Below are 20,214 nucleotides of genomic sequence, written 5' to 3' on the forward strand. Positions count from 1 at the left end.
TTATGAATATATTTTTTGGCAACTAATAATAATACATGAGCTTCCTATAGCATTTACCGTATAATATTAAACCATCTTGTCCAAGTCATCAGATGCTCTACCTGCAGCTAAAAATGGAACGTCCCTCCATTGTGATGTAACTGCTGATCTCCTTGAGACTGAAGTGCTCTGATGGAGTTCCGCATTTCTTGGACTGGCTTTTATGTGAGCGGTTGTAATGAAGATGATCTGGCTGCTGATTCTGAATGCTGGTAAGCCGATATCTTCACATCAGAAGGAGGTGCTCTTATTCCTCTGGACTGGGCACTGCATAGAGTATACCTGGAATATTATAAGGCACAGGAAGTCAGATATCTTGTCATGACAATCCCTGCATGATGACCATACATTCTTAGCACCAGAATAACCCAGAGATTTGTTTCTAGTTGATCAGTGTCTTAGTACAGGGCATCTCAAATACAGTAATAACATAAAGTTCCTAAACTTGCTCTAACCACAAGGGGGTGCCAGAGAGCCCCAAACCACAAACACCGTAAAGCACCACATGTTGGTTGGATAAAATAAAGGATATTTATTCCACAATGTACCTTCACAAGACCCCCTTCCTGCAATGTGCCACAATTATACAATAAATGAATGGGCACATCTTGCTCCTTCTCCCCTCCAGTTTAGTGTTGCCTGCTGACTCCTGACACTAATTCAGCAACATAAGGCAGCGGGCTTCATTTTATGCCAGCTCCAGGGATGCTTCCAGTGCCACAATGTCTTCCAGGCCATAAGGAAAGTAGGGAGATTCTCCCCCAACAGCACCCTTTCCCAATACTCAGGGACCCTGACAGGGCTGCACTTCCAGACCCCATCCCCCAAGCAACCATCCAGGTGTCCCGACTGGGTTCCCATATGGAGGCCACTGCCACCTGGTGTATGGGAGATGGAACCACTCCAGACTCTTCAGATGCTTCTGCTGGTCCCTCCATTAACTTAACGCTGGCCAGATAAATAGCTATGTATTTGTTCTGCCTGCCACTCCATCTGCATCGTGGCACTGGCCTCCTATCCGGGTAATGGCCTGTTCCCCATCTCATCTGGGATGCCAGTTCTCCTCCTACACACTGCTTAGTCCAGTTCAGGATTGTTGTGGCTGAAGTGCAAGGCTGAATTCATCCCTGGATGGGACGTCAGTCCTTCACACTTCCAAACGGCATCAGTTGGCTCAACTTGGAACATTTAGAAAGGGAGGTGGAAGGAAAAGCAAGGAGTGATGTGGAGAAGAGGGGATGTGCAGCTGCTTTGGGGAATTGGAAGGGGTTATGGATATTCAGAAATGGGAAAGGGGTGGGATTTACTGAAAATGGTCTTTAAATAAAAGGAGCTTTAATTTTTGGGGACACATAAGTGTGGATCTGAACAGTGAATGAGTGATTACACATGATCTGAGTGTAAAGTACGCTGGAATGGACTCTTATTATGATATCAAATGCATTTTGTTTTGATTTTGATGATGGGTAAGACAAAAAAGTGTAAGTGAAATAATATCTGAGGAAAATCAAAGTAATAGAAAAATAGGGAAACAAAGTAGTGCCTTTAAGGAAAATCTCCTTTTGGTGTTTATTCAGATGCTGCCCTCTAGTGTTCTCTTTTGAATTTGTGCTCCTTTTTGCTTTTCTTTTTAATTGTAACTGCATATTTGAGTGTAAATAACTTGATTTCATTTGAATTGTATTAGTATACATAACAATGGAAAACACAAGTTGTTTTGAGTTGTAATCATTTACAGTCAGTGAACCAATTATTAAAACAACCACATTCAGAGGCAGTTGGAAGATTTTTGCTGCCCTAGGTGAAGATGTAAATGGCACCCCACCGTCCCTCTTTGATTTGAGGGAAATCGTCACTGCCAAGCCTGTACATTGAGACCTGGAGACGGGACTGGGGAGAGTGAAGGATTCACAACTTGAGATTGTCGAGTTTTAGCAACGTCTCTTCACAAGACTGTCTCAAAAAAATACACTCTTGAGGGGTGCCATTTCAGAACATAAGTAGGAATCGGGCTATATTTGTAGTGTTCATTTGTTACTTTTAACATTTCTTTACAAAAAAAACTCAAGGAACACATAAGTTATTATTAAATATGAAGATTATTTTCTATAGTTGTGCATTTAAACTACCAACTAAATGTGTCTTTTGATGATGAGATAGATAGATAGATAGATAGATAGATAGATAGATAGATAGATAGATAGATAGATAGATAGATAGATAGATACTTTATTAATCCTAAAGGGAAACTCACATACTCCAGCAGCAGCATACTGATAAAGAACAATATTACATTAAAGAGTGGTAACAATTAAGGTATAACAGACAGCCAATAATTTGGTATAATATTAACGTTTATCCCCTCCCGGGTGGAACTGAAGAGTTGCATAGTGTGGGGTCTCCTCAGTCTGTCAGTGGAGCAGGACGGTGACAGGGACGTTTCTTGAGGGCAGAATGTGCTGCGCAGAGTGCAGACAGTGCAGGCGCAGCTGAGACGCACAACTTAAAACATTTCTTTATGTTCCTATCCGAATTCAAATTACAGATGTGAATCTCTACACGGGGCTGCAGTTATGCGCTGTGATCACTAGACCGCTTAGACCGCCTATGCCCAGAAACTGCACTGACCAAATGAATAAACCTTCTTCTATTGAAAACATTTCTTTGAGATTCTGGTCCATATCGACATGATTGTATCACACAGTTTATACACATTCATTCTGTGAATTTCCCGTTCTACCACATCCCCAATGAGTTCAGCTTGTGTTAGATTCAGATCTGGGACCTCATTTATGAACAGTGCGTACACATAAAAATGTTTCATATTTATTTCCACGCTCACGTCGAAATGTATAAAAATTAAACTTTGCGGAAAGCCATGCACATTTTCAGAGTAGCCTCAGCCTATGCATATGTACGTTTCTGGTCGGTATTGTAAACGGGCGACACCCAGCGTCAAAGCAGTTCTACTGTTTCTGTGTCGTTCCCTTTCTTTTTCAGATTTGCATCTATGACTCGGGCATATCGTTTGCAAATGTAAGGCACTTGATTGTAATCATCAATGGTTCACGGAACGGTCAAACTATTCCAACTACCACGACTATTTTAGCGTTATTAAAGACATCGTTAATGAAAGGATTAGAAGAGAGTGCGTATTTAAAGATCATACTGATTTGTTGCCCCATGATCATGACTGGCTTCTTGGTCGATTCGATTTCCAACTGAGCTGTGTGTTGAACTGGCTTCCGGCTTTACAAAGACAGACTTTGAGGAATTGTGCTCTACCTGCTCCTTTGCAAGTTCTGATCACCATCGGATTTTTAGCTACAGGAGCTGATGACCGATCGGGTATTTCACAAACATCACCAAGTCGTGCCATGCCACCTGTGTAGGATGGTATTATCTGCTTGTCCTCCAGATATGTAAGATTTCCTTACCCTGTGGTTGAACTGCGAAACATCAAAGCGCACTTCACAGTTTTCCTAATGTAATCGGAGCGGTCAGATGCACGCACATTATAAAGGCGCCTTCAGAGAATGAATTTGCTTATGTAAATAGAAAATATTTCCACCCTGTTAATCTGAAAATTACCTAAGATTCGAAAATGCGTCTCCTTAATGTTTTGGCGAGATACATTAAGTGTCTCATCAATAATTGCAGCAGCTCGCTGTTCAAACTTTGTGAGCCCCGGAACTCCTCTACCTCCTCCAGTGCTGTTGACACTCAAACGGTGGGCTGCGACCCCCCTTTTCACGTCGACTTGGATGTCTGACCGCTATTTTTTTTTTTAAACTTAGGGCGCTGTGCGACTTTCTGAACTTAAAACGTTTGAGTGCCACTCTGCTAGTTTCCTTTTGTTGCTTAAGCCCTCACGTTTTTCTTTGCCTCCATTTCGCTGAATAGTTCTGCATTTGCTAAAATTCTTTTTTTAGCTTTTGCCATTGTCTTTTAACAAAACACTGACAGGAAGGGACTAATATTTTGATTTGCATATTCAAATATATGAAATTCCGGGAGGAGTCGTGCGTGTATTCAAATTCAGCTTGTCTATGATTTATAAAGGAAACGTGCCTAGAACTTTGCATACCCAGCGTTTTATCCATCCGAAGTTTTGTGCATACACACATTGTCCGTACCCAATGTTTTAATGTGAATTCTATGCAAGGCGTTATACTTGAGACCCCTGGTTACTGGGAAGGCCACTGAAGAACACTGAACTCATCGTCATGTTCATGAAACCAGTTTGAGGTGAATTTTGCTTTGTGACATGGTGCGTTATCATGCTGGAAATCAAAGGCGGGCTACTTGCGCCCACAAAAGAATGCACGTGATCAGCAACAATACTCAGTCAGGTCATATATTCAAGCGATGATGATTTGGTAATAACTGACCCAACCAAGAGATCATTCTCCACACCTTTACGCCACCACCAGCAGCAGCATAGACTGTTCTCGCAAGAAAAGTAGGGTGCCTGGAATCATGTAGTTGATGCCAACATATGATCCTACCATCTGTGTGCCTCAGCGGAAATCGAGATTCATCAGACCAGACAAAGTTTTTCCATTCTTTAACTGTCTAGTTTTGATGAATCTGTGCCCACTGCGGCCTCTGCTTTCTGTTCTTAGCAGACAGGACTGGACAGTTGGTCCTAGTGACTTGAAGTAGCCATCCTTTCAGCTCAAAGCCATTCTCCTCAATGAGGTGTTCCTGTCCACAGCACTGCCACTCACTGGATGCTTTTAGTTTTTCTGCACAATTCTGAGTAAAGTCTTAAGTGCCCCAGGGCATGAAAATCCCAGGAGATCAGCAGCTACAGAAATACTCAAACCACTCAGTTCTGAACCAACCAAAACCAATGAAATCACTGAGCTTTTATTAGTTCCCTATTCTGTTGTTTGATGTGAACATTAACTGAAGCACCTGACATGTCTCTGTATGATTTTATGCATTGTCCTGCTGCCACGTGATTGGCTGTTTCGATAATGACACAGATAAGCAGGTGTGCAGGTGTTCCAATTATTTGTTCAGCAAGTGGGTGGCTGCCTCACAAATCCAGTGTTTTAGGCTCAGATCTCATGCCTTTTGTTTTGTTTCTGTGTGCAGTTTGCACATTCTTCCTGCGTCTTCTGGGTTTTCTTCTGGTTATCTAGCTACATCCCCAAAGGTGTGCGTTGATTAAGTTAGCAATTCTAAAGTGGCTCAGTGTGACTGTGAGTAGCCCAGTGGTGGAGCCGAGTCTGAGCTCTAGTTTGTGCAAGCCAGAGCTAAAGTTAAAGCGGGCTGCATGAGAATATTATAGTGCACTTTGATTTATTGTTGTATAGCGCTCTTCACTGGGCACAAATTCCGAACACTGCAGCAAGTATATTGGTGTTATACCAGTATAAAATGTACAAATTACTAATGACATAATGCATACATGTAAAGATCCAGGTTTGTTTAAAAACACAGGAAAACAAAGACATTCAAAATGTGTTAACACAAAGGGATTCTTATAATGTCAGTCCATCTACATCATCATTGAGCCATCGCCAGTTCATAGTGGAGGAGAGGAAAACAAAAACCTTCAGTCAGAAATCTCCATGTTATGACTATAATATAATATAATATAATATAATATAATATAATCTAATATAATATACTCTCTTTAAATCCTATGCCTAAAAGTGCAACTATTTTATGTCACCTTTTTATGCCATGTTTTTTGTCACGCTTTAAATCAAACTTATTTTAAACCCTACATATACGTATATGTTTGGTATCATTCTTTTCAGAACTGAACGTTAATGTGATGTTGTTAGATTTTCAGATTCTTATTCCATTTTTAAATTCTAAACTAAAAAATATCAAGAACTCATGCCCCACGAGATGAGACTTTGTGCCAAAAGATTTAACCACGCCTGGGGCCAGAAATAAAAGACAAAAAGTAGGACAGTTGCTGTACAGGCTTTTAAATGTTCAAAGCGACACACGAGATGCAGATCATGTGGCCCGGCAGAAGCAGCAGCAGCAAGCCAGCAGCTGATCAAGCAAAGAGGAGGTAAAAACAAAACTATTTGTTTCCCATTGTATCACCATTTAAGAGGGGGTTTCGGAGGAGCGACCACATCTCCTTGGGGTGCATTCAGCCCCCCACTTCACAATGCGAGCGGCAGAGACACGAAGTGGCTGGCGAGCAAAGCGAGCAGGGGGTAAGCCCCCCAAGTATAATATAATATCTCTCTATTATAATAAAAAAATCCTGGGACAAGACGAGACTTTTTCAGAGAGATACTTTCACATCCCGTGAGATGAGACTTTGTGCCAAGTGATTTAACCAACCCGGGGCCGGAAAATAAAAGACAAAGAATAGATGACAATGTAGAACGTCATAAAGAATTCAAAAACGTTGATGTGATACACATGCAGAGCAGGTTATAGATAATGAAAGTACAAAAATTTTGAAAGTCTCAAAAAACTGACAGTAAAGATCACATTAGCGCAAACAAATGGAAATTATTACACAGTGAAATAACGAAACAGAGAAAAGAGATCGAATATATTGTTCAGATTTAAACTTTAAGTCAGAGACTTGTAGATCGTCTAATTCGTGTTGCCATCAGGGAAAAGTAGTGTTTCTCCCCAATGAAGAGACGTATCCACGAGAAATAAAAGATTTGTTGTTTGGTGAAAGTGGAATCCACATACGCGAGCGGCAGAGACGCAAAGTGGCTGGCGTGTAGTGCAGGCTGGGGGTTTGGCGAGTGAAGCGAGCAGGGGGTGAAGCCCCTTAGTAATATATAATATAATATAATATAATATAATATAATATAATATAATATAATATAATATAATATAATATAATGCTAAGGTTTGAACATGTCTCATGGGATTACTGGAAAACTATTGAGACAAGGACCTTGATCTTTGTCCTAATTGAAAGCATATGACCAGATATATTCTAGAAATTCATTAAAAAAAAAGGTAGTATAAACCTGGTGGTCCCTGACCTGTGAATGTGTCTTTACAGCAAAGTGCTCAAGAAACCAAGTGATAACCACCGTAATGGCAGAAAAAAAAAAAGAACAGCAGCAACATCAATTGAGTGTCAAGCAAATACCTCTTCTTAAATTTCCATGAGTGCTGTGCTCTGCGACAAGCTGTATGCCTTCATGTTGAAAACAAAAGAATATGTTTCCAAAATTGCACTAAATGATTTCAAGAGGTACTGAAAGAAGTAACTACTTAGAAAACGTGAGAAGTATCAATAGTAAAAGTATACGTTTAAAAAGTATTCGTGTGTTAATTTCAAAGCCAAACAGAATGAGAATGTATAACACAACGAATACCTCTAATGCAACATGAAACATCATTTTCTTCCAATTTATTACATTTTATTATTTTTTACTATGGTGAATTACTCGCTGTAATGTAAACTAGTTAGGTCTATTATGCATATGTAACAATTCCCATGAAAATAACAAATCTGTTCAAATTGTACATCCACCTTCCCATATGCGAGCGGAGTGGCTAGCGTTTAGTGCCCACACAGGGGCTGGCGAGCGAAGTGAGCAGGGGGCAGAGCCCCCTAGTATTATATAATCAAGAAGCACTAACTTTCCTACCCTTTTAAGATGGGCTGAAATCCAGATAATCAACACAGACTACTGTATTAATTTTTGCATTGCACCACCGGTTGGAGTGTATTTTGTAATGCAGGTAGTAATAAAATGCATGCGTTTTTCATTCCAACAACTGGTGCCTCAAAAACACTTGTAGTAATAAAATTAATTGTTTTTGTTATCCTAAAAGATGGTGCATCAGAAACATTTGTAGTAATGAGATACATTTCCATTTCAACATCACAGACATTAGCACTGCCTTTACTAATCCCATACCAAAACAGATATTATAAAGACATACACAGATACTTGTTCATTTATTAAGGTGGATTTTTTTATAGTGGGAATATGGTGCTAATTTGTATTTTATTGCATGCCTTGTTTGTAGCAATTTGCTCTTGTATGTTGCTGCTGGAACAAAGCAAATTTCCAATTGGGGACAACAATGTAACTAAACCCTTAATTACTTTGCTGTGTAAAACAGGTTTCTTGCTGTTAAACTCTAATAGTGTGTTTCACTGTGGGAAACACTTCACATCTTTTTAATCGTAAATGCATATTTTACTAATGAAAAACTCTTTTTGCAATGGCAGTGTAACATAAGAAAACTGACTAACCTGAATTCTGATTTATAACAAAGTGTGAATAGTTTGGAACTGGTGCTTCTTCCCACTCAGCAGGTTGAATGATACGTGTGTTCTTTTTGCAACATGCACTTAAAGCACCATTAATAAAATGTGAATTTTCTTCTTTCTCTTCTTCTTCTTCCTCAGTTTGTGCTCAGGCCAACCCAGTCCCTGTCCAGGAGTCTCGGCGCTCACTGGGGTCGCCGCTCACTCCCTTGGAGTACATTGAACTATTTAAACGTCTGATTGTTGATAACAGACAGATTAGTATTTGTTCTATACGAATGGTATATGGCTGTGAAAATGAGATGATTCTGGATCTTGATAATGTTGAAAATAATAATCATATTCCAACAGGTGAGTGTTTGAACCACCAGGCACAGAGAAGCAGAAGATAGATAGCCTTTTAAGTAGGTGGGTGAAGGTGGGGGGACCTCTAGCTGGAAGTGGGGAGGAAACTATGACCTGTGAAAGGGAATTCTGGCCCTGATTGTCATGTCCGCAAAGACAAGACAACAGCCCACCAGCATGGAGTGAAGTACTCGGGGTGACTGGGTACAGACAGTAGGTTCATGAAGCCAAGAGCCCCGTGTTTACATGTGTCATCACCTGTCCTGTGTGTCTTCCATAGGACCCATCTGCACCACAGTGAAGGATCACCCGGTCTTCCCCAATTTCTGTTCTTTTGCAACTTACCGGTGTGTGAGCGGAGCTTACTTTGAAATGGTAAGGAACGACGGCTTGTTTTAAATGTACAGTTTCATCAAAGCCAGGTTTGCTTTGTAAAAGGCATTGGAAGAGTAATCTGTGTGAGAGTTGTGTATAAAATGAAGACGAGTTGATTACCATCTCTCAATTGATCATTGTTAATGAATCATGTGGCCTGTGATTAGCTGTTTGCCGCTTGCACCCAGTGCTGCCAGGATAGGCCTTGGCACCTCCTTGTCTGATAATGGTTAAAGTGGGCTCGTAAAATGGATGGTAGACATACTGGTTAAAATTTTCCAGTTATAATGTGAACCACTTCCATGTGTTTTCAAACAATATTACATATACAGTCAGGTCCATAAGTATTTGGACAGTGACACAACTTTCATAATTTTGGCTCTGTATGCCACCACAATGGATTTGAAATTAAGCAATCATTATGCATGTGAAGTATAGATTTTCAGCTTTAATTTAAGCCCTTTAGGAATGACAGCCATTTTACTACATGTTCCCCCTATTTTTAGGGGCTCAAAAGCATTTAGCCAAACTAACATAAATCAGAAATATAATGATATAGAACTGCTTTGATCAATATTTAGTTGCAAATCCTTTACAGTCAATGACTGCCTTAAGTCTGACCCCATGGCCATCTCCAAGTGTTGGGTTTCCTCCCTAATGATACTTTATACCAGTCCTTTACTGCAGCTGTCTTCAGGTGCTGCTTGTTTGTTGGACTTTCTGCCACCAACTTTGTCCTTAGCAAGTGAAATTCACGTCCAGTTGGGTTGAGGTCAGTTGATTGACTTGGCCATTGAAGAATATTCTACTACTTTGCTTTGGAAAACACTTGGTTTGTTGCCACGGTGTATTTTGACTCATTGTTCGACTGTACAGTGAAGCGTCATCCTATCAGGTTTACAGCATTTGGCCGAATCTGAGAAGACAGTATAACTCTGTACACTCCAGAAACCATCCTGCTTCTTCTACCAACAGTCATATCACCAATAAACAGAGGAGGGTAGTAACGAGTTACATTTACTTTGTTACATTTACTTGAGTAACTTTTTAAAAAAAAATTGTACTTCTAAGAGTAGTTTTACTTCACCATACTTTTTACTTTTACTTGAGTACATTTGTGAAGAAGAAATGAAGAATCTTACTCCGCTACATTTGGCAACACTCAACTCGTTACTTTTTACACATTACACTATATTTTTGGCAGAGAGAAGTTGCCAGTGGATCTACTGCATGATTGTTTCACCAATCAGACATAGCAACAATAATCACATGACTTTGTTTCACCAATCAGATGTAGTCATGCAGTCACATGACCACACACAAACTTCCTGCGTCTGCAGCCTACGAGAGACTTTTTAGTCATGTGGGGCTCCTGTTCACAGCTAAACAGTCACAGCTTCACTACAAGAACCTTGAGAAGCTTAGCCATCACTTCACTGAGTGAAGAACAAGCACGTTTTAACTAAACATGCTCAGACAGTCATGGTAAAGTGAGACTTCTTGTATGTGCACAAGCTGCCTTGTTCTGAAGTTATTTTCTATCAGCTGTGCTATTTGGAGGGCAAGTGTGTGACGCTGCTGGTCCCCTACAGACTCCCTCTTTCCACATGGGAGTCTACTGAACCCACACCGTCGATAGTTATGACCGAGATGAGCTGACATATGAGGATAATTCACTGGTGAGGCCAGAGGACTGTGGAAAAAGTGCTCAAGTGCTTTTATTAAAAACCAGTCAAAACAAAAGTAAATCAACAAAAGTGTCAATGGTGCAGTGTTCTAAAAAACAGTACATATATAAATCCATGAAAATCATTGTGAAAAAATCCAACGTTAAAATGCAGACTAACTCCTCCTGATCTCAGCCCACCTCCTTCTCACCCATTGCTCGCGTAGCCGGCGGAGACTCAGCAGCCACAAGCTCTTTTCGGCTGACCTCCGTCTTTTCTTCTTTTCTTTGATTCCCCCTTTCTTTTTTGTGCTGACCCGTATATATACACTCCCGTCTCCGTGGGCCTTAATCACACGCCGCAGGAAGCCAATGAAGCAATTGAGAATGATCGCACCCACACGTACAGGTGCAACTCGATCCAACTACCTCATTAACTCCCCGCAGTCGTGCAATTGCACCCACAGAGAGTGACACGGCTTTATGGACTTGAAACTGGCCTTTTCTTTTTTTGAAGCTGCGAACCCGCTACACCACAAAGTGCATATGCAGTATTATACTGTCAGTGTACAGTATATCTTGTCTCTGTAAGTAGTTTGCACTGTTCAAACATACATGTTATCTACTGCAGGTATTGGATTCAAAAGCTTTGTTGTGAAAAACTGAGATTTGGAACTTTAGGTTATTTGTGCATCTTTATTTTGTAAAGATGTTATTTATTTTTATTCATTTTTTTATTTTATTATTTGGAAATAGCAGAATTTGCACATTATTTTATATTTTTGTCTGTCTTATTACAACATTTCTAAAAAATAAATCATTTATTATGTTCACACAGTTACTTAGTACTTGAGTAGTCTTTTCACCAAATACATTTTTACTCTTACTTGAGTCATTTTTTGGATGACTACTTTTTACTTCTACTTGAAGAATATTATTTTGAAGTAACACTACTCTTACTTGAGTGCAATTTTTGGCTACTCTCCCCACCTCTGCCAAAATGGCAGTCACACATGTCCATATCATAACACTGCCTCCACCAAGCTTCACAGATGATGTGGCTTTCATTGGATCCTGAGCCGTTTCTTCTCCTCTTAATACTCTCCTCTGTCCATCATTCTGGTACATACTGATCTTAGTTTCCTTTGTCCAAAGAAAAAACTGTTCCAGCGGTGGGCAGGCTTTAAAAATGTTTTCTGGCAAAATCTAATGTGTCCTTCCAATGCTTGAGGATTACTAGTTGTGTGCACCTTGTCGTAAACCTTCTGTCTTTACTTTCATGATGTCCGATTGTAGACTTTTGGCAGTGATAGGCCTAACTTCCAGAGAGTGCTCTTGGTTTGGCTAAATGTCGTGAGTTGGTTCTTCTTCAGCAAGGATAAAATTCTGAGATCATCCTGCACAGATGTCTTCTGCGGTTTTCCAGACCTTCTGGTGTTGCTGAGATCACTAGTGTGTTTCTTCTCTTTAAGAATGTACCAAATGGTGGATTTGACCACTCCTGGTGTTTCTTTTTTATCTCTCGGATGGGTTTATTTTGTTTTCTCAGCCTAACGACAGTCTGTTTTTACTTCCACGGACAGCTCTTTGCACCTCATACTGAAAGTTCTCAACGACAGCTTCCAAATGCAAATTCCACACTTGGAATCAACTCTAGACCATCTACCTGCTTAATAATTAATGAAATCATGAGGGTCCTTCTCACACTTGGCTTGGTACAGCTTGTCAATCAATTGTCCACATACTTTTGAGCCCCTTTAAATTAGTGTGGGGGACATGTATAAAAATGGCCGTCATTCCCAAATGGCTTATACAATATTTTTGTTCAATTCTTTGAATTAAATGCTGAAAGTCTATACTTCAATCATTGAATTATTTCTTCATTTCAATTCTGTTTGTGATAGCATATAAAGCCAAAATTATGAAAATTGAGTCACAGTCTGTATACCTATGGACATAACAAGTAGGATTCTAAGGCATTCCAAAGCATATAAACCCTTCCAATAATGTCCACTTAAGGTGTATATCACTGCCAAACTGGCTAGTAATAAGAGCGAGCACCCAATCTTAATAAAATAAAAGATTTACTGTATGCTTTGCAAAAAAATTATTCCGATCACAATAAAACACAAAGGCAAAATGGAATTGCCTGTAAGAAGAAGGCAATCCAAATCAAACAACAGATTACAAAAGCAATGTCAAAATACAGAGCAAAAGGTCGAAATACTCCAGAAAAATCACAAAGGCACAGAATTTATAAAACCCATAAGAACTCTCAACTCCTAAGCACATTTGAAATAAGCCACCAGGAACTGTGGGAGACCTTCTAGATACATAGTGGGGAGGACAATCCTTGGTAGCATTTGGCACGTGGCCCCACCTCTTCTGCAACTACCCACAAAACACAAGACACACAACAAAGACAAAGGTATCCATCCATCCATCCTCTTCCGCTTATCCGTGGTCAGGTCGAGGGGGCAGAAGCTTGGGCAGAGATGCCCAGACTTCCTTCTCCCCGGCCACTTCTTCCAGCTCTTCCAGGGGAATCCCGAGGCGTTCCCAGGCCAGCCGGGAGACATAGTTCCTCCAGCATGTCCTGGGTCTTCCCCGGGGCCTCCTCCCGGTTGGGTGTGCCCGGAACACCTCACCAGGGAGGCGTCCAGGAGGCATCCTGATCAGATGCCCGAGCCACCTCATCTGACTCCTCTTGATGCGACTCCTCTGAACCCCTCCCGGATGACTGAGCTTCTCACCCTATCTTTAAGGGAAAGCCCAGACACCCTGCGGAGGAAACTCATTTCAGCCGCTTATATTTGCAATCTCGTTCTTTCAGTCACCACCCATAGCTCATGACCATAGGTGAGGGTAGTAACATAGATCGACAGGTAAATTGAGAGCTTTGCCTTACGGCTCTGCTCCTTTTTCACCATGACAGACCGATGCAGAGCCCGCATCACTGTGGATGCCGTACCGATCCGCCTGTCGATCTCACGCTCCATTCTTCCCTCACTTGTGAACAAGACCACGAGATACTTAAACTCCTCCACTTGGGGCAGGATCTCGCTCCCAACCCTGAGAGGACACTCCACCCTTTTCTGGCTGAGGACCATGGTCTCGGATTTGTAGGTGCTGATTCCCATTCCAGCCGCTTCACACTCAGCTGCGAACCGATCCAGTGAGAGTTGAAGTTCACGGCCTGAAGAAGCAAACAGGACAACATCATCTGCAAAAAGCAGTGACCAAATCCTGAGTCCACCAGACCCGACCCCCTCAATACCCTGGCTGCGCCTAGAAATTCTGTCAAAGACAAAGGTAATAGGGGAAAATAAGAAACAAGGCAATTTAACATGAAGGACATGAAACAAGAACTTGAATGCCAGTATTCTGTAGCATACTTGTATCCCATCTAATATTACTCTTAATGTTTCTGTTAAAGCATTTGGCATGGTTTTAAATCTAAAACCATCTCAGAAATATAGAAATATTTTTTTCCCAAAGTGGTTTAAGTATAGGACATTCCCAGAAGGTATGACCTAGCAATGCAGGCGCTTGGTGATATTTCTGATCAGTTGGGTGCTACCTCAGGTGCATTTTGGACCATTACACATAAGCTATGTGTGAATGATGGAGAATTTTTAGTTGATTTAAGGTGTTGTGCTTGGCACATTTACACTTCTTGATTTTGAAGATGATTGAAACAAGAAAGGCATGATACCATCTTTTCTGTTCTGATACTGGATGGATTGCCATTCCAATCCAATATTTTGCCCCTTTATCAGTTACTAAACTTTTGTATCAACACAATTTGCTTAAGATGACCAGGGCTGGATTAACCCAATCGGATGCCATCTCCTTGCCCCCCCTATCTCCACTGCTGCATTGTGTTTGGGGTGCCGATAATGTAAAGGGATAAAAAGAGACGCATTTAAGCTTAGATAATCTTCTCCTGCTTGTTTTCTCCTCTCACAGTAATCCTTAGATACAGTGTCCCATCACAATTTTGAGCTTGTGAGCCTACAAGTTTTTGTTTTTTAATTTAAGTTGAATTTTCCCATTATGCCATGATCCCATCTTTATTTTCCTATGGCACTGCAGTTTCAGGGTATTTGGCATTTCCTGTTATCATTAAATTCTCCAAGAATGCAGTGGATAGTGCAGCACCAGTGACGTCATTGGAGCAACGGTTTAAATGTCACTCCAAACATTTTCGAAAATGTTCAAGTTTTTACAGAAAGTACCAATGCTCAACTCTTGTGTGTTTATCCTCTTTATTAAACATTCACCTTTTCTATTTTATAGAGGGTTCCTTGTCCAGATGACCTCCTTCTGCTGAAATCCCCTCCTATACTTTCAGGGATATTGAATGCTGTCCACAGTAAACACCTGATATCCTCTGAAAAAATGGCTCCTTCAGAAGGTCAAGCAAATGAGCATGACATATCTAATGGCCTGCACCCTCGTGTAGCTGGGCTAAACTGGCAGGGCATCAAGACCTCTTCACCTCCCATGGTAAACACAAATGGGACGGCCAGTCAACTCCTAGATTTTGAGAGCAGCACTTTAGAAAATCTACATCCATATTCCACGACATTGGCTAATCCAGATGTTGTAAATGAGTCGAGGAAGCATTTCATAGCAGGTCATGATGACTGGTCAGGTCTGCTCAAGATGCAGCCTGGTGCCCAGCAAACAAATCCTGATGACTTTCTCCTCCCTAGTGAACATCCACCACCAAATTTACAGGGGACACTCCCACTGAATTATTTAAATGAAGAAGCTGCTGAAGCAGAGGCAGCGGCTGTTGATACTCCTCCCATAACAGAAGAGGAAGAAGAACCCTTGGACCTGACCTCAAACCCCAACAATGCTCCATCCTTGACCACACTTGCCCCAGTTATCCCCGATCCCATGAAAGGAGATTTGGTGGATCTGATTCAAAGGATGAATCAATCTGATATCAGCACACTACAAGATGAGATAACAAAGGCAGCCAATGAGGGACGGACATATGATGTGACAAAGCTCTCCAAGCAGCTCTACCAGGTGCTTTCCAAAAACAATGGAAATAGGAAATCTGGGAACGAGAAGCAGGAAAAATAAAAAAAACACCAAAGACTATATGGTGAAGAATCTCTTGTGGTTTGGTTGCTCGTCTCTTTGAGCCTCCAAAAGTTTGTGAAGCTCAAGTGTCACTAGAACGTTCACAGGATGGAAAGAAATATGAGCAGAAACTGAAAGGTGAGTAGTGGTTTGCTGGGGGACTAACATGACAGGTACAGATGGAACAAGATAGGCCACATTGATAAGCACAGAGAAATCAGGCATGAGTGGTATACCTCCAATGGACTCTAATCTCATTGTACATCTCACACCACACTGCCTCATCCCCATTCTATGATTCCATATGTAATGTCTGTTTGCTCTTCTATTACCTATACATGGATCGGTGACCACATGGCTTACAGGTGCGTGAATTAGCAACCACATGATCAAAATGTTGATTTATCGTGATTCAGTGCCTTATATGATTTAATGGACTCCTTCACCAGTTAACTCTTTTCTTGCCACAGTTTATACAAGCTGAAGAACACTACATGACAGAAGAGCACATTGGGTACCAAGTGGGTAATCCTATTTAATAACCCGTTGAGGGCAAGCAATGCCTTGGTCTCCCTGTCAGAAATCCTACTTAAAGGGAAGAGGCAGAGGACATGGGGTCACCATCTTATGTTCTTCTAAAGGCATTAAAGGAAGAGACATCACATCCAAATCCTTTCCCTGTGCACCCAACACTTAACACACATGGTTGATACTCCTTACAACTAAAAGACAAGCAAGTGAGATTTTGATGTTGGAATGTTTCTAAAAGATACACCCCTTCAATACACTTCAGAAGATGCAGCCATTCACTCAGAGCAACATTGCCTATAAGTCTGGAAGAAGAGCAGGTAGACTACTTCTTCTTCTGTCGGCTGCTCCAGCCACAGCGGATCATCTTCTTCCATATCATCCTGTCTTCTGCATCTTGCTCTGTCACACCCATCACCTGCATGTCCTCTCTCACCACATCCATGTACCTTCTCTAAGGCTTTCCTCTTTTTCTCTTGCCTGGCTGCTCTATCCTTAACATTCTTTTCCCAATATACCCAGCATCTCTCCTCTGCACATGTCCAAACCAACGCAATCTCTCCTCTCTGACTTTGTCTCTCAACCGTCCAACTTGAGCTGCACCTCTAATGTACTCGTTTCTAATCCTGTCCATCCTTGTCACACCCAATGCATATCTTAGCATCTTTAACTCTTCCATCTCCGACTCTGTCTCCTATTTTCTGGTCATTGCCACCGTCTCCAGCCCATATAACATAGCTGGTCTCACTACCATCCTGTAGACCTTCCCTTTCATTCTCGCCGATATCCGTCTGTCACACATCACTCCTGACACTCTTCTCTACCCATTCCACCCTGCCTGCACTCTCTTTTTCACCTCTCTTCCACAATCCTCATTACTCTGTACTGTTGATCCCAAGTATTTAAACTCATCCACCTTCATTAACTCTACTCCCTGCTTCCTCACCCTTCCACTGACCTCCCTCTCATTTACACACATGTATTCTGTCTTGTTCTTACCGACCTTCACTCCTCTTCCTCTCCAGAGCATATCTCCACCTCTCCAGGGTCTCCTCAACCTGCTCCCTACTATCGCTAAAGATCACAATATCATCAGCAAACATCATAGTCCACGGGGACTCCTGTCTAATCTCGTCTGTCAGCCTGTCCATCACCATTGCAAATAAGAAAGGGCTCAGAGCTGATCCCTGATGTAAAGACAAGTCACATGAATTTGAATATTTTCTTACAACAGTACCTATTTATCGCTACAGATAAGAAGAGCAGGTAGACATTAAACTAAAATACAAACACATTTTGACTGGAATGGGAACACAGATATAGGGCAGGAGTTAGGGGGGTGATTCAGCAAACCTGGGATTTAGAATGGGTTGACAATCTCAAATTGAAGTTCAGTCAAGAAAAAAAAGTGCAACTCATTGAACCTTCTTGTTATAGATCAGTAAGTCTTCCCCTACTTCTTTATAAAACAATGGACATCATCTTCACAAATTACCAGGGAGGCATTTCATATAATATCAGTACCTTAAATGTCAAAGAATTGTGTTGAAGATTTTATATTGGGCATCAGTCTAAACAGTTTATATATTCTGCAAGTCCTAGCAGGTCCCATCCTAGCATTACTTACCTGATTATAATTGGCAGCTGGAGGAATAAAAATGTTATTCTAATTTGGGGCAAATTTTGCCTCAAGGGTGCTGTTGTCGACATAAGCCAATGTCACATGGCACGACTTCTATTCAGAGGGGATGTCAAACTTGCCTGCTGTAGATCTTGTCACCTGTGTGTGTCAGATTACAGGAGTACAAATCATGGGATGTGTCAAATTAGACAACTGTGGGATGACTTTCTAATGCATTGTGAGCTTGCTGCTTTTTCTGACACCCAATAACATGCTGCCTGACGGAGCTGGTGCCTATGCAGACACTTTATAGGTATGGTGAGTTCAGCATCGATCTCTGCCCTTTTCTTCTTCCTAGTCTGGTTTGTGAAATACAAGACATTGCACTGACAGCTTCACTGCTGTTTGTAAGTTCCAAATACCTGCGTGCCTTATTCCTTGTCACTGCATGAAATGTTTTGTATATCCAGGTGAGTGCCGTTTGGCTTTTAAGCTCTTACATGCACACAAGCAACCATATGATAGTCAAAATGTTGATACATCACCCTTCAATACCTTCTATGATTTAACTGACTCCTTCCACAGTTAACTCTGTCTCAATACACTTTATAAAGCTGCACAATATTACATGAAACAAGAGCCCCTGTGACTTAGGGGTCGAGTTGCAGACTGGTCTGACTGAATCACAGGGTATGTCACAGAGATAATGTAAATGAAGTCTGCAACTGAAAATCAGAAGAAACAGAAAAGCAATGAATAATATGACACAGCCTTCACACTCTGAATGGAACTTCATTCAGTTTTTAGGGTGTTCCATTTGTCTTCACCCTTCAACTTTTGTTCCAGTTGTGAGTGCCCGCGAGTAGCAGGCCTGCAACTGATTGGCACCCTTTTTAGGACTCCTTTAAAACTCAAATTGTCATTAGAGAGTGTGCCATGCTATGAATACAAATGGGATTACTGCCCCGGGTGTGCCAGAGTGGTTAAAGCTTTGGACTTCAAACCTTGAGGTTGCTCCGTTTCTGTTTGGATTTCCTCTTGGATTTCCTCTGGATGCTCTAGTTTCCTCCCACAGTCTAAATACATGCAGGTTAGGTGAACTGGAGATCCTAAATTGGCCCCAGTATGTGCTTGGTGTGTGTGTGTGCAAGCATTTGTCCTGCGATCGACTGGCTCTCTGTCCAGGGTTTGTTCCTGCCTTGCACCTTATGCTAGCTGTGGTAGGCTCCAGCAGACCTCCACAACCCTATTCACCCTAAGCAGGTGAGAAAATGACTGACCTTGAAGTTGTGGGGTTTAAATTCTTCTACTGACACTGTATGACCATCACGTCACCTGCCTGTGCTCCAGTGTAGTAAGTTGCCTTAGATAAAGACATCAGCCAAGTAATAACATTCACATTCCTGTATTTTGTTTTCCTATAACACTAGTATTTAGTGTAAAGAACATCCTGTAATTTATTACAGTAGCTGTGAAATGCAAGTGGCAGAAAAGGAAGAGGTAGCAGAATTAAGAAGTGGCATATGCAAAACACGGGGGGTAGCAGCATATTGGTGTGCATGAAAGGTAAGGTATAGAGGCAACATGAAAACAGAGCTTGGATCAAAGGACCAGCCTGGCAATAGCTTTATTCATGAACGTCCAGCAGGTATCACCACTTGGCACTGCTACCAGTTGATGCCTAATGCACCACGTCTTTCTATTTGTCACCGCTGATACTTGGAGGACACCTGAATATCTCCCAGCAGACACAGAACGTGTTCCTGCAGTTGATATTTTCTTACATCTACCGAGGCACAGGGATCCACACCCACACTTATTCAATTTTTCTATTCAAACTTTCAAACACACTGGTGACACCTCATCTGGAGTTCTGTGTACAGTTTTGGTCTCCGGCTTACAAAAAGGACATGGCAGCGCTGGGAAAAGTCCAGAGAAGAGTGACTAGGCTGATTCCAGGGCTACAGGGGATGAGTTATGAGGAAAGATTAAAAGAGCTGAGCCTATACAGTTTAAGCTAAAGAATATTAAGAGGTGACATTATTGAAGTGTTTAAAATTATAAAGATGAATTAGTCCAGGGGAATCAAGACTGTTATTACAAAATGAGTTCATCAAGGACATGGAGACACGGTTGGAAACGTGTTAAAGGTAAAATTTCGCACAAACTTCAGGAAGCTTTTCTTTATACAAAGAACCATAAACACATGAAATAAGTGACCAAGTAGTTTAGTAGACAGTAAGCCTTTAGAAACCTTCAAAACTCAACTTGATGTTATTTTAGAAGAATTAATTGGATAGGACTGGC

The 20,214-nt window shown here is 41.3% G+C and overlaps 1 protein-coding gene across 1 annotated transcript; it reads left to right on the forward strand.

The window, feature by feature from the left end:
* The first annotated feature begins 8,550 nt into the window (after positions 1–8,550).
* Positions 8,551–15,908, forward strand: LOC120538152. Its single transcript, XM_039767589.1, has 3 exons — positions 8,551–8,623; positions 8,898–8,992; positions 14,958–15,908. The coding sequence occupies exons 1-3, from the start codon at positions 8,551–8,553 to the stop codon at positions 15,756–15,758; spliced, it is 969 nt and encodes a 322-aa protein (XP_039623523.1). The 3' UTR covers positions 15,759–15,908.
* Positions 15,909–20,214: the final 4,306 nt, after the last annotated feature.

Source organism: Polypterus senegalus, chromosome 10, assembly GCF_016835505.1.
Source record: "Polypterus senegalus isolate Bchr_013 chromosome 10, ASM1683550v1, whole genome shotgun sequence".
NCBI lineage: Eukaryota > Metazoa > Chordata > Cladistia > Polypteriformes > Polypteridae > Polypterus > Polypterus senegalus.